Consider the following 19,642-nt stretch of genomic DNA (forward strand, 5'->3'; position numbering starts at 1 on the left):
AACGGCAACGACAACACGACATCATTTTGTACGTCACTCAAAATGTTCGTAGGCTGTCAGGGAGACAGTTCAAAAAATGAAATATATACATACACATTATAACAAATTCTAAAACGCAAAAGAGACACTCACTCATACAGACACATGGTCCGACCGTCCGTCCGTCCGTCTGTCCGGCAGTCAGTCATTCAGTCAGTCAGTCAGTCAGTCAGTCAGTCAGTCAGTCAGTCAGTCAGTCAGTCAGTCAGTCAGTCAGTTAGTTAGTCAAGCTTCATTGTTCGTATGTGCATTCGATTGAAGGTGTAAGCGTACGGATCAGCCCCAGATCCCAAGACCGAGGACAACCCCAACTCAGCCGACACACTGACTCTACAGAAAAGAGGGTGCGAGGTCTCTCTGGAAGCAGCGGCACTCAAGTGGGCCCGTTCCCGTTCCCGTTCCTGGTGCTGGCAACGATGACACGGACACCGACACCGTCACCGTCACCGTCACCGTCGCCGTCACAGACACGGACACGGACACGCTTGGCTGCCATATGAGTCCAAGTATTGTTGTCATTGCTGTTGTTGGTGGTGTTGGGGCAGCACCTTTTGATTTCATTATTGATTCAATTACAACGTCAATGTTAAGGAGGCGCATTTGGTCGTCGCCAGGATTGTCAAGTGAGGCGCTGCCAATCACATTTACCCATCAACATATCCCAACTGTCAGTTTCCATTTTGCAATCGGCATCGGGCAACAACAAAATATTCGTATATCATTTGTATCGTTTATGAGCTTTCATGATTCTCTACACGTTGACATGTGCCTTTTTAAAAAATATAATACACATCTGATAATACTGCTAATTGCTTTATACAATATTTGCATTGTTAAAAACGAATTTAAGCTGCTAACTGTCCAACTTTTAAAGCCAAACAAACTTGAGAAATGGCTAGACAAAAAAGTGTACAGAAAAACTAGAGTCTGCACGAACTTTAGATATCCACTACTTGGGTAAGAGTTAGTAAAATATAAATGATTCGAAATAACTCCTAAGGTTTTAGGCATAGAAAAGAGACAGAGCAGAATATCGCAGATAAGAATATGCATCGCCTGGAAGATAGTAAGCATTAGTTCATATCTTACTGAACAGCGAGAATGAGGGCTCGAATCCCTGACAAATGTATTATTATCTCAGTCGTAGGGCATAGTGGTCAGTGCTGAATAAACCTAAATAAAGGTAGATATATAAATATATATAGCTATATCCCATACCCTAATTAATAATATTAATATAATTATATACATAGATAGTTCCTAGCTATATCTCATATCCTTATTAATAATAATAACATATCACATGATCTTCTTCCTTTTCACTCTAGTTGCTTAACAAAAAGCAAATCAATGCCTTTTAATTGTAGTTTATTACCGACCCATCTTCCAACTCTAATGAAATGTATCGCCATATTATCTTCCTAGCGGAAATGGCGATAAAATGCATGTTTGCAGGGTGTATTCGTGTAGACAGTACAATGCCCCGAAAACTGACAGAAAAAAAAACACCTAAATGGTACTGCTAATAAGCCGTTTAAATTTTTTGTATTTTTTTTTTTTTTTTGGTGCTAATGACAATAATATTTGATTAGCTAGTTTAATTGGTTTTCTTTTTCCACTTTGTGTCAACTTTGCTGTCAACTTGGCTGCGATTTCGAAGTTGAATTCGGCTACGCGGGGAGCGTGCTTTTGTGCATACACTGCCAATGATATCTTACGTAAGTTCGGTTTTTTAATGACCGCATATCGATAATTATCTATCGATACCATTTAGTAGTGGAACGTAAATGTTTCACAAATTATCGCATATTTATTACATCAAATATTCTGGTAAAGATTATTTATGCGTCGACTTGATGTGCTCATAACTTTTGAATACGAATAGTTGTTGTCTGTCCCACTGAATGTCGTGGGATCTTGTGTTTGCACAGGCATTTAGCACATTTTTCGTATCGTATTAGAGAACACTCGGATTAAATTTTATGGTCGTTTATTATATTTTGTCATTTGATTTAAATTAACACCATTTCGTGGCATTCGTTTTGTGCCGAATTCCCATACGCGCCAGTACAATAACTGTTTTTAACAACAGAGCATCTGATTGTCATTGAAAATGGTTTTTGGCTTGATGTGTGTGTGTGTATGGGTGTGTGCTCAGGCAATCGATAATACTGCTATCGATTATTCAAATAAATCGATGCTTGATTTAATACAAGTCTGAAATATGACAATTTTAAACTTTATAGATACAGATTACAGATACTTCCTGTTGTCTGCTTGTGATCTTATCTAATGAGCTTTTATTTCATTCTTCTTTGCAGATGTTGACTTCGAAGCCTAATGCAGTTTACTCAATATGTAAGTATCGACTGCACCTCATTGATCTTAATGTTTGGCCGCAGATATATTTGTCCAACGGCTGATCTGGCCGAGCCGATGCACATTTATGGGACTTTTACATTTGCCGGCCGGTCACTCATAGGCGTTTTGACAATGTTACAACAGACTAATTTTTATTGTGGCATCTTAAGCGGGCCAAGATGGCCAGAGATATTCGCCTCAGATACGGCAAACACAATAGAGTCACAAAGCTATTAAAAACTGATATAAATCTCATTAAATGCGATGGTTGTAGCACATGAACAAAGCCGCCGCCTTGCCTTCAATCAATCGTTTGTTTCGCTCCCGGCTACAAATAAGATATAAGAATGGGCTCTTGTGTTCGGTTCGGTTCAGTTCAGTTCAGCTCTGTTTAGTTCGGTTCAGTTCAGTTCAGTTCGTATCGTTTCGTTTCGTATTGCATCGTATCGTTCGCTTTCAAGTCTTCTTCACAAATGCCTTTTATATGGCAATGTGTTTACGAGTCTTTCTGTCCGTCTCTCTTACTGGCTGTCTGGGCTGTCTGTCTTCAGGGCTCCGGTTTACCTGGCCAAGTGAGCGTATCCATAACTCATAAATTTGTCGTCAGGTTGGTGACGCCACGAAAGAGGCGTGAACGTTGGCGAAATAAAGGTTAATCGGGTATATTTGACCAAAAAAAACTCTCCTCCTCACAGTTAACGAAAGCCCAGAGCGCATTCGATAAACTATTTTTTCCATTAACAGATCAACTGGACTTTTGATTTCATCGATATTTATCGATATCGAAACTGTCGATAATATTAATGCCAATTAGAATTAAAAAATAACTGATGTATCTCGCTTAACTGACTTACAATATTATATCGATAAATATCGATTAATGTTTACATCGATATTTCAATATGCAAACTATCGATATAGGCATTCAAACTTAAGAGATTCAGTTGATGTTCATAGCATTGATCCTATATTCTCTTCTACGGTAAAATTTGTCTGCATAAAGCCTTATCAAGGATCGATAACTTTCGATATGGAATATGGTTTTGTCTCACTTGAAACCATTTGGGTGGAATATTTGGGCATATTGCCAACTTCACACCTTCTCTGCAGATCGATCTTGCCTCACGTTCAACCGTTTGCTTCTCGCTATCTGCTGATCTGGTCGGTTAAGCAACTTGGTTCTTGATTCAATTACACAGCCGCAGCTCCAAATTGCGATCAGTGAGCCAGGGGTCTTACAAAGCTGTGAACAATACGGAGAATGCGATCTCCCGCTGTGCCCCCAAACATTCGCATTCACTGATCGGCTCAGACATTGGGGACCGGGTACAAGTAGCGCCACAGTCGCAAAAGATGAATATGCATTTGTCGCCCAAAATGTGTCAGTGCCAGCTCCGGTAGAGCTATGCCCATGAGCAGTACCCACAGCCTTAGCCACAGCCACAGCCACAGCCATAGCCATAGCCATAGCCATGTCCCTGTTCATGTCCATGTTCGTGTCCATGTCCTTCCATTGAGCACTCAACTGGATCCCAGCGTCTGTTGGCGCTCTGTCGTTGCCTTTCCTTCCCACCTCTGGATATTGTTGTTGTTGTTCTGGCTGTTGTTGTTGTGGTTGCGGTGTAGCTGTTGCTGTTGCTGTTGGCGGTGCAACAGCGGCGTCCGTCAACGATCCTAAAGCGATTTGCATATTAAAAACTTCTTTATATTTTTTTTTTTTTATTTATTTTTGTTGTATTTTTTGTTGAAATCACTTTGTTAAGCTTTGTTCGGCGGCAGTCGGAGGCGATCAGAGGCGTTCATAATCAAAACTGAAGTGATGCGGTGGTCACGCCGCTGGCGGCTCGCCCGCCTTTGGCTTTGACTGTGCCACAGAGCATCTTCTTCTTCTTCCTCTTCTTCTTCTGTCGAGTCGGGAGGAGTCGGAGCGTTAGCTGCCGGCTTGACCAACATATTTTATAATATGCAGCAAGCCGTGTTGACACTTTTTATGTGTTTAATAAATTAAGTTTTACAAAATAGAGAGAATACGACACGCTGTCGCTTCTGGGATCCCTTGCTCACCGCCAACCCCCCCCCCCTCCCCCCTTCCCCTTCCCCTTCCCCTTCCTCCCACCCCCGCCTCTAGCTGTTTGGGATCTTGGGACATTCGGTTCGTTTAATGGTTGACATTTGAAATTTTTGTTGGTCGACTTTAACACGCATTTATGGCTTCTGCTTTATGGCCTTCGAAATGCGTTAAATAAAATGCTCCTCAAAAATATATGTATATATTTGTATATATGTGTATGTGTAAAGCCAATAAAGATGATTGGTGTCTGGAATGGCTTTTTTTTTTTTTTTTTGTTGGTATATCTCACAGCTAAGCCGCGTTGAAGATTTTTCATTTTTATTAATTTTTGGTGGTCTTTGAAAATTATGAAATTTTTTAATGAATTTCAATGGAACTTAAAGGTGCTTCATTAGAAGCTAGCTGGACACTTGGCATCGTTTAAATGGAAATCAATTATAAGAAAGAAAACAAACTGCAAGGAATGTTGGCTGGGCATATTGATTCATGCTTTTAAGCGTTGTTGCAAAAATGTCACTTAATTTTAAATATGGTCAACGCCTGAGATAATTACACAAATAATTCAATACAACAACAGATCAATGAGAAGCTGAGAACTCGTTTGGCAAGACTTTCAAACGAAATACGCCAAACTCAATAAATCGACAGGCAGGCGAAATACAAAAAAAAAAAATATATATATATATACATATGTGCATATCAAGCGAAAGCAATTAAAAGTTGGTCAGGCGTTCATCTGCTCTGGGCAAGTGGCAAGAGGCAAGAGTGTCAAGTAAACTGGGCTTCGAGCTTGCCGTAATCGAAATAAATGTCATTACAGCCACAACAGCAGCAACAACAACAACAACAACAACAACAACGGTAACATTTATGAACAGGTGGCAATTAAAATACAATTTGTGCAGTATTTAAATAACTTGGCGAGATGACATATGTCATGCAAACTGCCCACAGACGACAAACAAAACAAGCAATTGCCGTAATAACAATACTATCGAAACAATACGAGTTTAAAGACAAATATATATGTATTTGAATATGTACATATGTATGTGTTAGAAATGTCAATAACAAAGTTATTTATTGAAAGTGACATTGTTCAGAGCTTGAGTAATTGTTTCTATATGACAACGCAATACTAGAGCATAGTCAACTAGAATGATGCTCTATAAAGCTACAGATCGGGTTTGAGCCCGAAATTCCAATTATTTACCACAAAGTAAACATTTTTAAATAAAATAATATTTAAATAATGTTCTTTGAATATTATTGCAAACATTTTTGGCTTCTGGCAGTTTCGATTAATAAAAAATAAAATGAAATGGCGTAGAAAATTGCAAAGAGAGTTGAACTTTACGGCGACGCATTGGTTCAAACCGTGAAGCCAAACATTTTTGTTGGGTTTGTAGTCTTGCTATAAAGTCGTATATTCTATAAAAAGGAGAGCACAGATAAGCTCTGGACTAAAGTGAAGTGAGTTGGGAAATATAAATAATATATATTGAGGTAGGAAGTTCTAGAGTTTTCTCCATAGGTAGATACTTTAAACCACAAATAGAAAAAGTTATCATTAAAAAATAGTTATCCAAATGAAATCTAATCTGCGATAATCTGCATATCGAGGATATATATTATATTGTTTATTTTATTTTCTTAAAGAAAATTTCAAAAATTTCATATTTACTCAAACCGCAAAGGAAATGCAATATTTCCTTACAAGAGAAATCCATAAGAACTTTTCATTAGACTCTAAGACACTTAGCTACAGATACAGAAATCTGGTGGTTAAGATCTATGATATATATCTGATTATGCTTTAAAAGTGGTTTATATAGAGTATATGATAGTATAGTGGAGCAAAGCTTAATAACTAGACTCGAATTGGTTTTCCATGATAATTGGTGCATTCTTTGATTAAAATAATTGCCGTATGCGTTTATAATTCCCAAACTGTTCAAGCGCACAACCAACACGAGCTGTCATTGACGACGTTCGGCAACGCCAAATGCTGGCTGCCTCAAGTAATTATTGTTACTCTTCAGCGCTGTCTATGTTGACACATTTACAACAACATGTTGCTATAGAAGTAACACCATATGCCCCATAACATTCGATATACCTATTTAGGTAATATTAGGCACAATTTGTGCTCGCATCGTTTCTTAATGACCAGCTAATGCTGCTTACCATTTAGGAGAAGACCACGTTGCGGTTGCCGCTGCCGCTGCCGTTGCCATTGCCATTGCCGAGGCCGAGGCCGATGACGATGCCGATCCCAATCATAATTTGCGTATCCAAGTCGCACATCAGCCAACGATCGCCAGTCGTCGTCGTTGCGATCGCGATCGCGATCTCGATCACGAGCCAGTGCTGAGGCTAAGACTGTGGCTGGGACTGGGACTGGGGCTGGTGCCATGGCGGTCTTTGGCTAGACATCGACATGGAGATCGGCTCTTGTGCGGCGCACAAGAATGTGACATGGGAATTTGAAGTGGAAGTGGCCATGGTCGACAGCACGAAGACCGTCAGCGTCGTCTTCTTCTCGTATTGGCACTCGCACTCGCACTCGTCTGTGTGTGTGTGTGTGTGTGTATACATTGTCATGTCACGCCGGCGCAGCTCTAGAGAGCAGCTCGTTGAGCCAAATGTCCACTCTGTGTGTCCAGTGACTGTCTGTGCGGCATCGTTACCATCGCTGTGCTTGCTCTCAAAAACCTGAAGTGTCCACTCAGAATTTGTCACATCATTATTCTTATTTTTCTTTTAAATAATCATATTTACACACACGCACACGCACACACACAGTCACACGCACACACGCCAAATACATGGCAGTTGGCCGTGGCGCGCCTGGGAGGTCTTTTGGCCACTTCGTTAGGCCTTTTCGGTGGAACTCCTTGAGCATCAGCAGTGGACAATGTTTCACATGGAGACAGCAACAGTGACAGCGACGGGTGCGTGTGGCGTGTACCCAGAAGGGGTAGATAGAGACGGGGGGGAGCAGAGGGTGTGGTGCACTACATCAATGACAAGACACGAATTCATATGTTTGTGAACCGGTGGAATAATCGCTTAAATTTATTTATTTTAATTACAAAACTAGTGACAATAATTTATAAATTGTCAGTAAAACCCTTAAGTTGCATAAGTGTAATACCCTGTGCGCACTAAATAAGTTTACTAGGGTATATTGAAGCAGCAACTTGCAAAAGGAACATTTGAAACAGCATCAACAGCCAGGTCAAAGCTGTCGTGTCGTTTGTTCAAAATAATATCTCTTATTTATTGGGCTTAGAACATTTTGATTTATAAGTTAAAAGCCTTGATTTTATAATTGAAACAACAAGCTTCCCCACAGACTGCCTTCCTCTGCAACTCCCATTCAATCTATCTTTCGCTTTGCTTAAGATCGCCTTTCTATGCGATTTTCATTGGCTCAAACTTTCATTAATCTGATATGTGCAGACTTTAAATCATTTATATATATTTTTGCTGGCTAAAAAACTAATATTTTTTCTCTTTTTTTATGCTCTTTTCATTGCAGCATGAAAAATTGCTGGACTATTTGAATAACCGACAACGAATCAATTAGGATCTGCAAGGGAAATCTATCTGTATCTAGTCTACCGTATTGTCACAACTATATATAGATTAACAATAGTTTGTAAGGCAGCCGCTCTTGATGAATATTGGGCAGGAAAAGCATACGCATTCGCAGTCGCATTCGCACACACATCCGCATCCGCATACACATCCGCAAGCGCAGCAGCAGACGATCAGCGGCAGCCGCAGTCGCAACACAGATCCGCACAGTGGTTCTGGTTCTGGTGCTGGTGCTAGTGCTGGCACTGGAGCCGCTGCAACCGATTATCCAGCATTGCTACTGGGCTATCGCTATCCGCTGCCGCCCGGACATCATGACCATCGACTGCATATTGAGCACCTCAGGCGCTCCGCTGCGGAGCGTGTGAGGAGTCCCAACGGCTGTCCCATGGTTATGACACCCAGTCGCCGCAGCTCGCCACCGTTGCCGCTGCCGCTGCCGACGCGTGGCCAATCCCAATCCCAAGCCCAGTCCCAGTCCCAGACCCAGTCCCATGCACAGTCGCAGTCGCAGTCCCAATCGCAGTCGCAGTCGCAGTGCATGAGCGCCCACTTTCTGCACTTGCAGTCACAGCTGCATCAGAAGCTCTCCGCCAGCTACTTTCGCAACCCGCCCTCGCCTTCGCCAACGGAACGGGATCGCGACCGGGACCGGGAAAGGGAGAGGGATCGTGAGCGCAACATCTCCGGCAGCGGCACATCGCCGCCAGCGACGAGCATGAGCGCAGCGCACCTGAATCCGCTGAGCGATCTGCAGAATATGCAGCCCTTTGACTTTCGCAAAATCAACTCGTCCACGCTGGGCGCCTTCGGGGCGCCGCCCGGCCCCACAGACTTTGTGCACCATCAGCACCAGCAGGCCGTGCATCTGCAGCAGCAGGCGGTGCAGCAGGCGGCGGTGCTGGCGCAGGCGCGACGTCGCATCAATGAAGCCACCACGCCCGGGGAGAAGAGCGCCGCGGTGGCAGCCGCTGCGGCAGCTGCTGCCGCTGCCGCCCAAAGTAATCAGTTCTTTAGCGCAATGGCCATGGCCGGGCATCCGCTGCCGTATCACTTGCCGCCACCGCCACCCCCACCGCCGCCGCCGCAGCACCAGCAACAACAGCAGCAGCAGCACCACCACCACCACCACCAGCAGCAACAGCAGCAGCAGTCCAACAACAATCAGGTGTCGGCAGCAGAACATAGTCATGGCCATGGGCCGCACTCGCCAAATCACGCACAGATGAACCACAGTCACAGTCACAGTCACGGTCACGGACACAGTCACAGCCAGTATCACCAGCACTCGCATTCGCACCATCTGAAGGCAGCGCAACCGACATCGCCGGAGGAGACGAGCGCCAGCAAGTCGCGTCATCTGGCCGCCGCCGCAGTTGCTGGCGACAAATCGAACAGCAGCTGCTCCTCGTCCAGCGCCTCCGGCATACAGCCGGCGAGCAGTTCACAGCGAATGACTCGGCTGGCGCTGGCTTCGGGTTCAGGCTCGGGCTCGGGCTCAAATTTGCGTGCGAGCCGAAAATCGGGCCACTCGCCGGGCAGCAAGCGGCAATGGGGCTCGATGCCGGCAAATTTGGGCACACAGTTCATCAATCCGGTGACCGGCAAGAAGCGCGTCCAGTGCAATGTCTGCCTGAAGACCTTCTGCGACAAGGGCGCGCTCAAGATCCATTTCTCGGCGGTGCATCTGCGCGAGATGCACAAGTGTACCGTCGATGGCTGCAGCATGATGTTCAGCTCGAGACGTTCGCGCAATCGGCACAGCGCCAATCCCAATCCGAAGCTCCATTCACCGCATCTGCGGCGCAAGATCTCGCCGCACGACGGACGCAGCGCTCAGCCGCATCCGCTGCTGCTGCAGGCGCCCAATGGCATCATGGCGGGCCTGGGGCCCTTTGGTAGTTTCCCGCTGTTGACACCGCCGCCGGATCTGCGGCATCATGCGCTGGGCGGCATGGAGCTGAAGCATGGCGCCGGCCAGGAGTATTTGCAGCGATCCTACATGGACAACAATGGCATGCTCGGACGGTACGAGGGTCAGCGACGCAAGGCGGCGCTCGAGGCGGGCGATGACGATGATGACGATGACGAGATACTCGAGGTGGGCATACACATGCCCGATGACGATGATGACGACGACGAGGCCGATGGCGATGGCGATGGCGACGATGATGATGACGATCCCGATGGTGACGGCATTGTGGTTGTGGGCGATGAGCTGGACAGCATACCCGACAAGGACAAGCACAGCCACGATGATTACATGCTGGACAACGGCAACGAAAGCGATGAGCGCTCCACATCGGCCATTTCCAGTCACAGTCACAGCCTCAGTCACAGCCACAGTCACAGTCACAGTCATAGTCACAGTCACAGTCACAGCCAAACCAAAGAGCAACAACAGCACAGCCCCTATCCGAGCAAGGCCGAGCCGGAGCCATGCCCGGAGCCCGATGAGCAACACGAGGATTCACAGAGCCTCACGGATTCGGCGCACGCCCTCGGCCAGACGCCGGCCAGCAAACGGAAGCGCAAAAGCCAAAATCCTGTGCGCTGCACCGTGCAATCCGATGAGAATTCATGTGACAATTCGCTGGATAACTACGACGTGGCCGCCGACCTGTCCATCAAGAAGATCAAGCTCAACGACGATGCGGAGGCACCCGATGCGGATGCGCCTCGAGCAGCCCAACTGGGCGCCGCCACAGCCAAAGAAGCCGAGGTGCTAACCAGCTCCACTGAGTCCACCAAGGCGATACCCTCGCCCCCGCTGACGCCCTACACCAGTGAGGCCAAGTCGCTGATTAAAATGGAGCTAGACGAGGAGGAGGAGCAGCAGCAGCAGCAACGGGAGCTGGCAACATCACGAAATACGAAAACTCTACAAGATGAGGGCGCTGGCACCCTGGATTTGTCGCTGAGCACGGCCAGCGGCTCGGTTATCAAGCAAGAGCCGCTGGACGAGCTGGCGCTGACATATGGCGCCGATGCGGATGAGAATCGCTATTTGCGCATCAAGCAGGAGCTGCTTGGCGAGGATGAGCACATCTTTGGACGCGCAGCGGTCGAGGAGAGCAGCAGCACCAACAACAACAACGTTATTATGACTGAAAATATGTCGGGCAAGGGTGGCGATTCCAATGGCAGCATCAAGGCGGAGCCAGAGCGCGAACCCGAACCGGAACCGGAGCCAGAACCGGAGCCAGAACCGGAGCCGGAACCGGAGGTGCCCATTGACAAGGAGAACCCATTGAAATGCACCGCCTGCGGCGACATCTTTCAGAATCACTTCCACCTGAAGACCCACTACCAAAGCGTCCATCTGAAGCTCCACCACAAATGCAACATTGACGGCTGCAATGCGGCGTTTCCATCGAAGCGCAGCCGCGACCGGCACAGCTCGAACCTAAATTTGCATCGCAAGCTGCTCTCCACCAGCGATGAGCACAATAATGTGCTGCTGCCGCCGGATCCGCTGCTGGAGCTGATGAGCATCAACAACAACAAGGTCTTTGGCGGCGTCGCTGGCGGCGTCTCGGGCACCGGCGGCCCAGCTGGCGTGCCCGTTACCGCAGCCGGCGGCATGCCCAGCAGCATTCAGGCCGAGATTCTGGCACGCATCTGCGCTGGCGCCCACGGGCTGAGCATGCCGCTGTGCTTTGAGGCGCTGCAGCATCGCTTCGCTGCCGGCCATGGACATGGTCAGGTGGCGGGCGGATTCGGTGCGGACGCAAATGCGAATGCGAATGCCTTCATTGCGGCAACCGATCCGCGCCTGCTGCTCAACCATGCCGGCAATCCGCTGCTCTTCCCCGGACTGCATAGACTGCCGCGCTTCCACCACTTGACACCGCACATGCTGGCCGGCGCCAGTGGGTTGAGCGCCTTCTGCAGGCGAACCTCTTCCGATTCAAATTCACAGCACTCGATAACACCGCCCGTGGGCGCACGTGGTGGTTGCGATAGCAGCTCGCTAATGGGTTTGCGACCACGATCCGGGTCCGGTTCCGGATCGCCCGAGTACGATGGCCAGTCGACGCATACGCATACGCATGCACATACTCACATGCACAAGCAGACGGCTGGCGAGGAGGCGGGACAGAGCCAGCGGCAGTCTCCAGATCGCATATCATGACCATGTACCTCGTACTATGCCAAGGCGCTGGCATTTTATCATTGAAGGATCGTCGTGGACAACAACAAATTCATTAAATGCAATATCAGGCTACAACTTAGGACTACTACAGCATTGCTCATAATCATAATCGATATTAATCGATAAATCGGTTAACGACTTATCGATCGGAGGAGAAGATATCAGAAAATTCGCAATCCAAACTGCAGCTTGGCTCGCCAGCGCTCATTATAACAATACTTTTACTAGGCTAATATAAAATATTAGATGGATCAACTAGCATTTTTTTTTCTATATATACACACACATATATATATATATATAAATATATATACATATATACATATATATATAAATATAATAATGAAACCCCCCTAATTTTTTTTTTTTTGAACTTGTATTTATAAAAACTGTTGTTTTGTGTACAAGCATGAAATTGTAGAGAATTGAAAAATAATAATACTTATTATAATGATAATGAAGAATGAATAATAAAAATTAAAATATATGATTAATAACGACGATATATATTGTTAGTGATACTCGATTATGTAAGCATAGCCTCTAAGCGCATACTTAACATAGATATGTGTGGGTGATGTCGTGTTTTTTTTTTTTTTTTTTATAGATTGATTCGTATAGCGACCCCAGAAAACCCCAAGTGTATTGTATGATAAACATAATAACATGAACGAGTCAACGATAAAATGTTTTCAATGGGGAAAACAAAACTGATTACCATTTACTTAATCGATATATACTTATGATCTTTCTATGTAGATTAACAAACGGTTTTTTTTTTTTGTTGTCTTCTTTTACGAGAATCCTAGAGTATCATATAGTGGGATAGTTCTGAAGCAGTAACCAGGCAAATACCTTCAACTCATATTTAAGCTATATATGTTTGCAATAAAATATCATGAAAAATATAAAACATAACAATGACTTTTTTCTATTTGGGCAAATGGGTGGAGCAAAGGTGTTTACCCAAAAAGGGATTAGAGATCTATATAGAGCTTTCCAACTCAATTAATTCAAACTGGAGAGATAAAACTTAGTGGCTGTTACAACTGAACAACGAGAACCTGGGTCCTAAGACCTTGATTCGGATACGAACAGCTTTGGTAGACAGCCCAAGAATATTTGTTTTAAATTATAGCCTCTTGCCTTAGCTAGAGTCCGAAACAGAAAACATTATTAACTATTTCTTTGGTGACTTTAATGGGTGAACGAGTTCCGAAATCAAGCAGGTTGCTGGTTCGAATCCCTGTAAACAGGTGTACTCTTTTAGCAGAAGACCGTGTGGTACATAAGTTGTGTGGAAGTATCCAATTATTATATGCATATTATAATTTAACGCTTCTAAGGAATACTAAGGAGCGTATATAATCGCTCGTCAAATCAAAATGAACTTTTGCTGGAAAATACTACAGTTACTAACATTATTTAAGGGACTTTTTTTTTAATTACAAAAGCAATTGCTATTATTTAAGACATTTTTAACTAAGTAAGGAAATAATAAAAGGCTAAATAGCAAGGGTTAATTTCATCATTATGTTGAGAAAAGATTGGAAGGTAATTGTTTAAAAATTAAGTATAATATTTCAGATACTGAAACATTGTTTCTATCAGGTAATTTTGTACTTATTGGGATGCCATACAGAGACGAATTTCTAAAATTGAATTGAATTGTGTGCGGCATTGGAAATAAGAATAAGAAATACAAAGGATACTTTTTTGCTAGAGCTCTGGAAGCTTTACATAACAAACAAAAGCGCAGCGAGAGAAACTTTTAAGATGAATTGGAAAACCCATCTACACATTTAATGTGTATTTTATTTAAATTTATTACCTATTGAAAATTGTTGCAGTTGAAATTGGCATACAATAAGTGCTGGCTTTTGGCATAGAAGAGAGCTCCAGTCCAGGGACTTAAAAGCATGCATGTGTGTTTGGAAGGGAGGGGGAGGGTGGAGGGGGGGGACGGGACGATTTGTACTATATTGGGATGCCATTGGTAAAATGCAAAATTGTAGTTAGGTACATTTTAGGGGGTTGCTATGCATGCGATTTTAATTTTAGATCGATTAAAATGGCTCGTAAATTTAGCTGCCTCCGCGGGGGCGTCAGAGTGTCCAAATAAATAAATGCATCGAATGGGTTGTACTCACATGTACTCGGTCGCCCACACACTCACACTCACACTCACATACACATGTGGGTAGTTACCGGGTGTATCTATAGATACACATATGCACATACTACAAATAAGTATCTCTGCTAGATGGCAATTTGGCTTGTGGTTGTCCATGTCACCCCTGGGCCGGTGTCGGTATCGGTGTCGGTGGCGACGCCATTGCCAATGCAATGGCCTCCCTTAGGAGAAAATAATAGAGGTTCGGTGTACGAGTAGTGCAATTTATTTAAAGTAACATTTTAGTGTTTCCTTCCGCTGAAATTCGTTCTCTTCCTTCCTGTTGGCAAGTCTCTCTGGCCGCGGCCAGAGCCTGCAGTTGCTGGCTACGTATTCGTACTCGAGGAATAACAACAGATTGTGGGCAAATAAAATTGCCACAATGTTATCGTTAAGCCAGCAGGACACGCAGAAACAACAAAAAACAATAGCACCAGCAGCAGAAACAACAACAACAACAACAGCAACAACAACAGCAACAGCAACGGGGTATCTGTATCCACGCGGCACGTTCATATCCGCGTCCCTGCCGCTTACATACCCTTACATTAAGCTTACATATGTACACATGCATGCATACATATGCCACCATATGGCATCACACATACAGTACATGCATGTGAGTATATACTGTACTTGGTATTTCTGACTGCATTCCATTTGCTACTATATTCCGACTCGTATGTACAGGCATATATATATATATATATATACATATATATATGTGTATATACATGTGTTTGTGCCCGTTGCAATTACACACATGCAAATAGGCGACAGTTAGCCCACGCATACAAACACACTTGCATTCGCACCTGTAAACACACACACGCACAAGAGATATGACATTATATTGCATGGATAATCTTGTTCTAGATGCAATTTTGACTTTTGTTTACAGCCCGCTTTATGGAGCAACGTAATTCTGCATTTTTGAACCCAAAGCAGCAACATTTACACACATCCAAAGACACACACACACACTCGCACACACACACACACCGAACAACTAATGAGCGTGTTTGGCATTTTATGGGTCTCGTCGCAACGCTTTTAAGACAAACAAGCAAAAAAAAAAGCACAAACAATGCGGCTGCCTAACTCTGAGTTACCCTGTAAAACATTTGGAAAATGTAGTTCAGCTTATAAAAAGAAAAAAAAAACTCTGCTTGTACTTCTGACTCATGTCGTTCGTTAAAGTTAGAGTCTACTGTTATATTTGTTGAGAATTAACAACCTTTGAATGCCAAGACAAGCATTTTATTTAATTAAATAGATTACGGAGAAACTAAAAAAATGCATTGTATATTTAGTAGGCAGCAGCTGAAGGATTAATGAGGAGGACTTGCAGCTAGTAAACTAATACAGGGTATACATAAGTAGACACACTTGCTAGCCTCTCTCTCTCTTTCTCTCTATCTGTATGTGTGTGTCGGGACATGTACAACTACAGAATGTATTACATAATTTTAGCAGTGCGCACAGACAATTGCCGAGGCAAGTAGACAGGTAAATATCAGTCAGTATATACCACATTCATGTACATATGTGCTACATGCATGTATGCACACACATATACACTACTCATATGCTGTTATATAGACACCTTGGATGCCACGGATAATGCAGTCCATGTCTAGCCCCTAACGTGCAATTGTTAAATTTGGTCTGCCCGTGGCAGTGGGTGGAAATGTGGTCTCGGTCTGGGGCCTGGGGTCTGGGTGTGCTACTGGTACTGGGTTTTTGGTCTGTTTACGGTTCCGGGACCGTATTTTGTACACAGCACAATCGCTGTACAGATGTGGTGGCCAAAAACTGATAATGTACTCCTGCCAACTGCAACTAATTTGTTAGCGAGGACCTTGCAGTCAGTCAGGCGTTGAATCGCATCGTAAATATCACATACATATGATAGCATATACATGCAGACAGTACACTTTATCCAGCTATTACTATATAAATACATATGTGTAAATTAAAGATAAAAATGCATAGTTCACAGTAGGGAACAACTGTAATGCGTATGCCTAACATATCTTCATTATTGTGCTCGTTGTTGATTTCTATTGATTCCAGAACGGATTATATATATATATATATATATAAAGTAAACTTCTTTGGGTAGCATGATATAAAAATCAATGTTGGTTGAGTCAATTAGGCAACTGAGAAGCAAGAAACTGGAAACAGACTGTACATATGAATGCTCTAATGTGTTATAAGAAGGTCAAAGTAGCCTGCGCTATCGAAGAATTTTATGGCTCATACTTTGTGTAGTATATAATAATTATAATAATTATAATAATAATAATAATAATAATAATAATAAAAATAATAATAATAATAATAATAATAATATTAATAATAATAATAATAATAATGATAATAATAATAATAATAATAATAATAATAATAATAATAATAATAATAATAATAATAATGATAATAATAATAATAATATTAATAATAATAATAATAATAATGATAATAATAATAATTATAATAATAATAATAATAATAATAATAATAATAATAATAATAATAATAATAATAATAATAATAATAATAATAATAATAATAATAATAATAATAATAATAATAATAATAATAATAATAATAACAATAATAATGATAATAATAATAATAATAATAATAATAATAATAATAATAGTAATAATAATAATAATAATGATAATAGTAATAATAATATTGATAATAATAATAAAAATGATAATAACAAAAATTACAAAAAAGGTAGCAAAAGATATAGATAATAAAGAAAAATATTAGAAATTTAATTTTTTAAACTGAAATTGTTAATTTTTAAATTCGAAAAACGTATCGAATTATAGGAAATTTAACCAATGCCCAATGCAAATGCTAAGTACAAGAGTCGACAAATCACAGAGGATGAGAGCCGCGAACATTTACAAATATTTCGTGACTTGATAGACTGGATGCAAGGCAGGCAGGCAGACAGGCGGGCTGACATTGGCGTGGGCCGAAGGGTTGTGGCTATTGAGGATCCTGGAAGGGTCGAGGGTCGAGAGTTGGAGTTGGGCAGGCAGGTAGAATTAATCCAATTTAAAAAGCGCTCGGCTAATCCAAAAACTGTTCGCAAATTCGTTGACTAAGTAGCTGTGTGTGTGCTTCGGCTGGGATCAATGAATGAATCCCATGGCTTTGGCTTTCATTGATCTGCATTTTCCAAAGCCCGATATGTGGCCCAGTAACGATTAGAAGGGCGGCTGGCAACTATCAGCATTAGCCGTCAGCTAATCTGTGGCGCAGGATATAGACGTAATCCCACAGCTTGCGCACATTTACGGCGTATTCCTCGTACACAAGATGCCCAATAAATAGCCCAAGCCACATCGTTGTCTATCACAGTCAATTGAGAACATTTACGGGCGACACACGCTCTGCAGAGCAACGTTAACAGAACATTAAACGAATTCCAGCGATATTCAATGGATACTGCGCCCGTGTTCCAGTCTAGCTTCTCCATACGCTCTCTGCTCTCCAGCACGCACCTGAAGGAGGAGGAGGAGGAGGGCAAAGGAGGGGAGGCGCACAAATATTATATGAGCGCCAGTCCAAGCGATTCCTGCAACAGCTCCGAGGATGCATCCTCCGAGGACGGCAACACCAATTCCCCCACAGCCAGCAGCAGCAGCGTGGGCAGCATCAAGTCGGACGTGAAGCCCGCCTTCACGTACAGCGCCCTAATTGTCATGGCCATACGCAGGAGTCCGGAGAAGCGTTTGACGCTGAGCGGCATCTGCAAGTGGATAGCCGATAATTTTGCCTACTATCAGAATCACAAGAGCGTCTGGCAGAACTCCATACGCCACAATCTGAGTCTCAATCCGTGCTTTGTGCGCGTGCCGCGCGCCTTGGACGATCCGGGACGTGGTCACTACTGGGCATTGGATCCGTATGCCGAGGATCTGACCATTGGCGAGACAACCGGCCGTTTGCGGCGCAGCAACAATGCGCTAATCAACCGCACCAAGGCAGCGGCTGCTCTGCAAGGTCACCATGGCAAGAGCCATGGCTATGCGCATCCTTATCAGCAGCTGGCCAGCAATCCGAACGCCGCCGCCGCCGCCGCCGCTGCTGCTGCTGTGATGTATGCGCAGCTCTTCAAGCCGCACGCTGCCTACTTCCCCATCATGCCGGATGCAGCTCACCACCCGGCTCAGCCGCAGCAGCATCCAATCATGATGCAGGGCAACCAACATCCGAATGGAACTGGCTTGGGCGCCGGGCTGGGCATGGGCACGGGCACGGGCATGGGCACTTTGGCTATGACAACGGGCCCGGCACAGCGATACCAGCATCAGCATCAGCAACAGGGGACCTTATCGGCGCCTTACCATCAGACTCAGACTCAGTCTCAGTCGCAGGGGCAACGGCAGGGCAGCAACCACAACAATTACTACCAGCGACATCAGCAGCAACAGCAGCAGCAACACCAACATCAACACCAACACCACCATCATTATCAACACCAACACAATTATTATCTACAACAACAAACACAACAACAACAACAACAACAACAGGAACAATACGCATCAGCTTATAATGGCCAATGGATGCGACAGCCAATTGAATGTTTGTGGCGTTAATTTTCAAGTTATCCAAATTATTTAAATGACTCGAATTATTTATAATTTTATTTGGGGTGTGCATGTGTGTGTGTGTGTTTATAGTTCTAAGAATCTTCTACTTTCTTTTTTTTTTGCCTTTGTTTAATTGACACCAAGCATCAAGTTACCTTCTTTGGCGTAGAACGCGGTTAAGTTACGTAGTTTAAACACTTCGATTAAGCAACATTTTTAATCTCTTTCCACTCAAACATAACATTAATTCATATTTTAAGTTTAATATAATCAAGTGAATATAATCAGGAATAGATATATATTTAGTTTTTAAGGATATATTTATATATAAGTACAGCGCAGCAAATAAGTTATATAGGGATACAAATATCAAATAAATAATACAATTAATTGTCGTAGACAACAGTTCGCATTATTATTTTTATTTTATTCAGTCCCGGGATTCAATTTAACTAATTTTAATTTAGAGACCCTGCTGCAGATCCCCTTTAATAAGATTTTATTCAGGTGTATAGAACTTTCGTTATTTTAAGGACTTCTACGTCAAAAAAATTCAAATTGAAGTCGAAAATATGCTTATCCTTGATTAAGTATACATATATTAAAGACAA

At 43.4% G+C, this 19,642-nt stretch overlaps 2 protein-coding genes across 2 annotated transcripts in view; both read left to right on the plus strand.

The window, feature by feature from the left end:
- The window catches only part of disco-r (disco-related), a 33,076-nt gene extending 20,527 nt beyond the window's left edge, over positions 1-12,549 (plus strand). Inside the window, exons 2-3 of the mRNA XM_064680986.1 lie at positions 2,361-2,397; positions 8,016-12,549. Of these exons, the coding sequence (XP_064537056.1) occupies positions 8,154-12,209 (4,056 nt within the window). The 5' untranslated portion in view covers positions 2,361-2,397; positions 8,016-8,153 and the 3' untranslated portion in view covers positions 12,210-12,549. The remainder of the gene's footprint in view (positions 1-2,360; positions 2,398-8,015) is intronic.
- A 5,324-nt stretch (positions 12,550-17,873) lies between these two features.
- Positions 17,874-19,037, plus strand: fd19B (forkhead domain 19B). Its single transcript, XM_064681068.1, has one exon. The coding sequence runs from the start codon at positions 17,874-17,876 to the stop codon at positions 19,035-19,037; it is 1,164 nt and encodes a 387-aa protein (XP_064537138.1).
- The last annotated feature ends 605 nt before the right edge of the window (positions 19,038-19,642 follow it).

Source organism: Drosophila montana, unplaced genomic scaffold, assembly GCF_035044405.1.
Source record: "Drosophila montana isolate Dmon_TW-CO22-7 unplaced genomic scaffold, ASM3504440v1 contig_2178_1, whole genome shotgun sequence".
NCBI classification, from domain to species: Eukaryota; Metazoa; Arthropoda; class Insecta; order Diptera; family Drosophilidae; genus Drosophila; species Drosophila montana.

What these genes read in the sequence shown, in the direction of transcription:
- fd19B (XM_064681068.1), top strand. Translation starts at nt 17,874, where the DNA reads ATGGATACTGCGCCCGTGTTCCAGTCTAGCTTCTCCATACGCTCTCTG.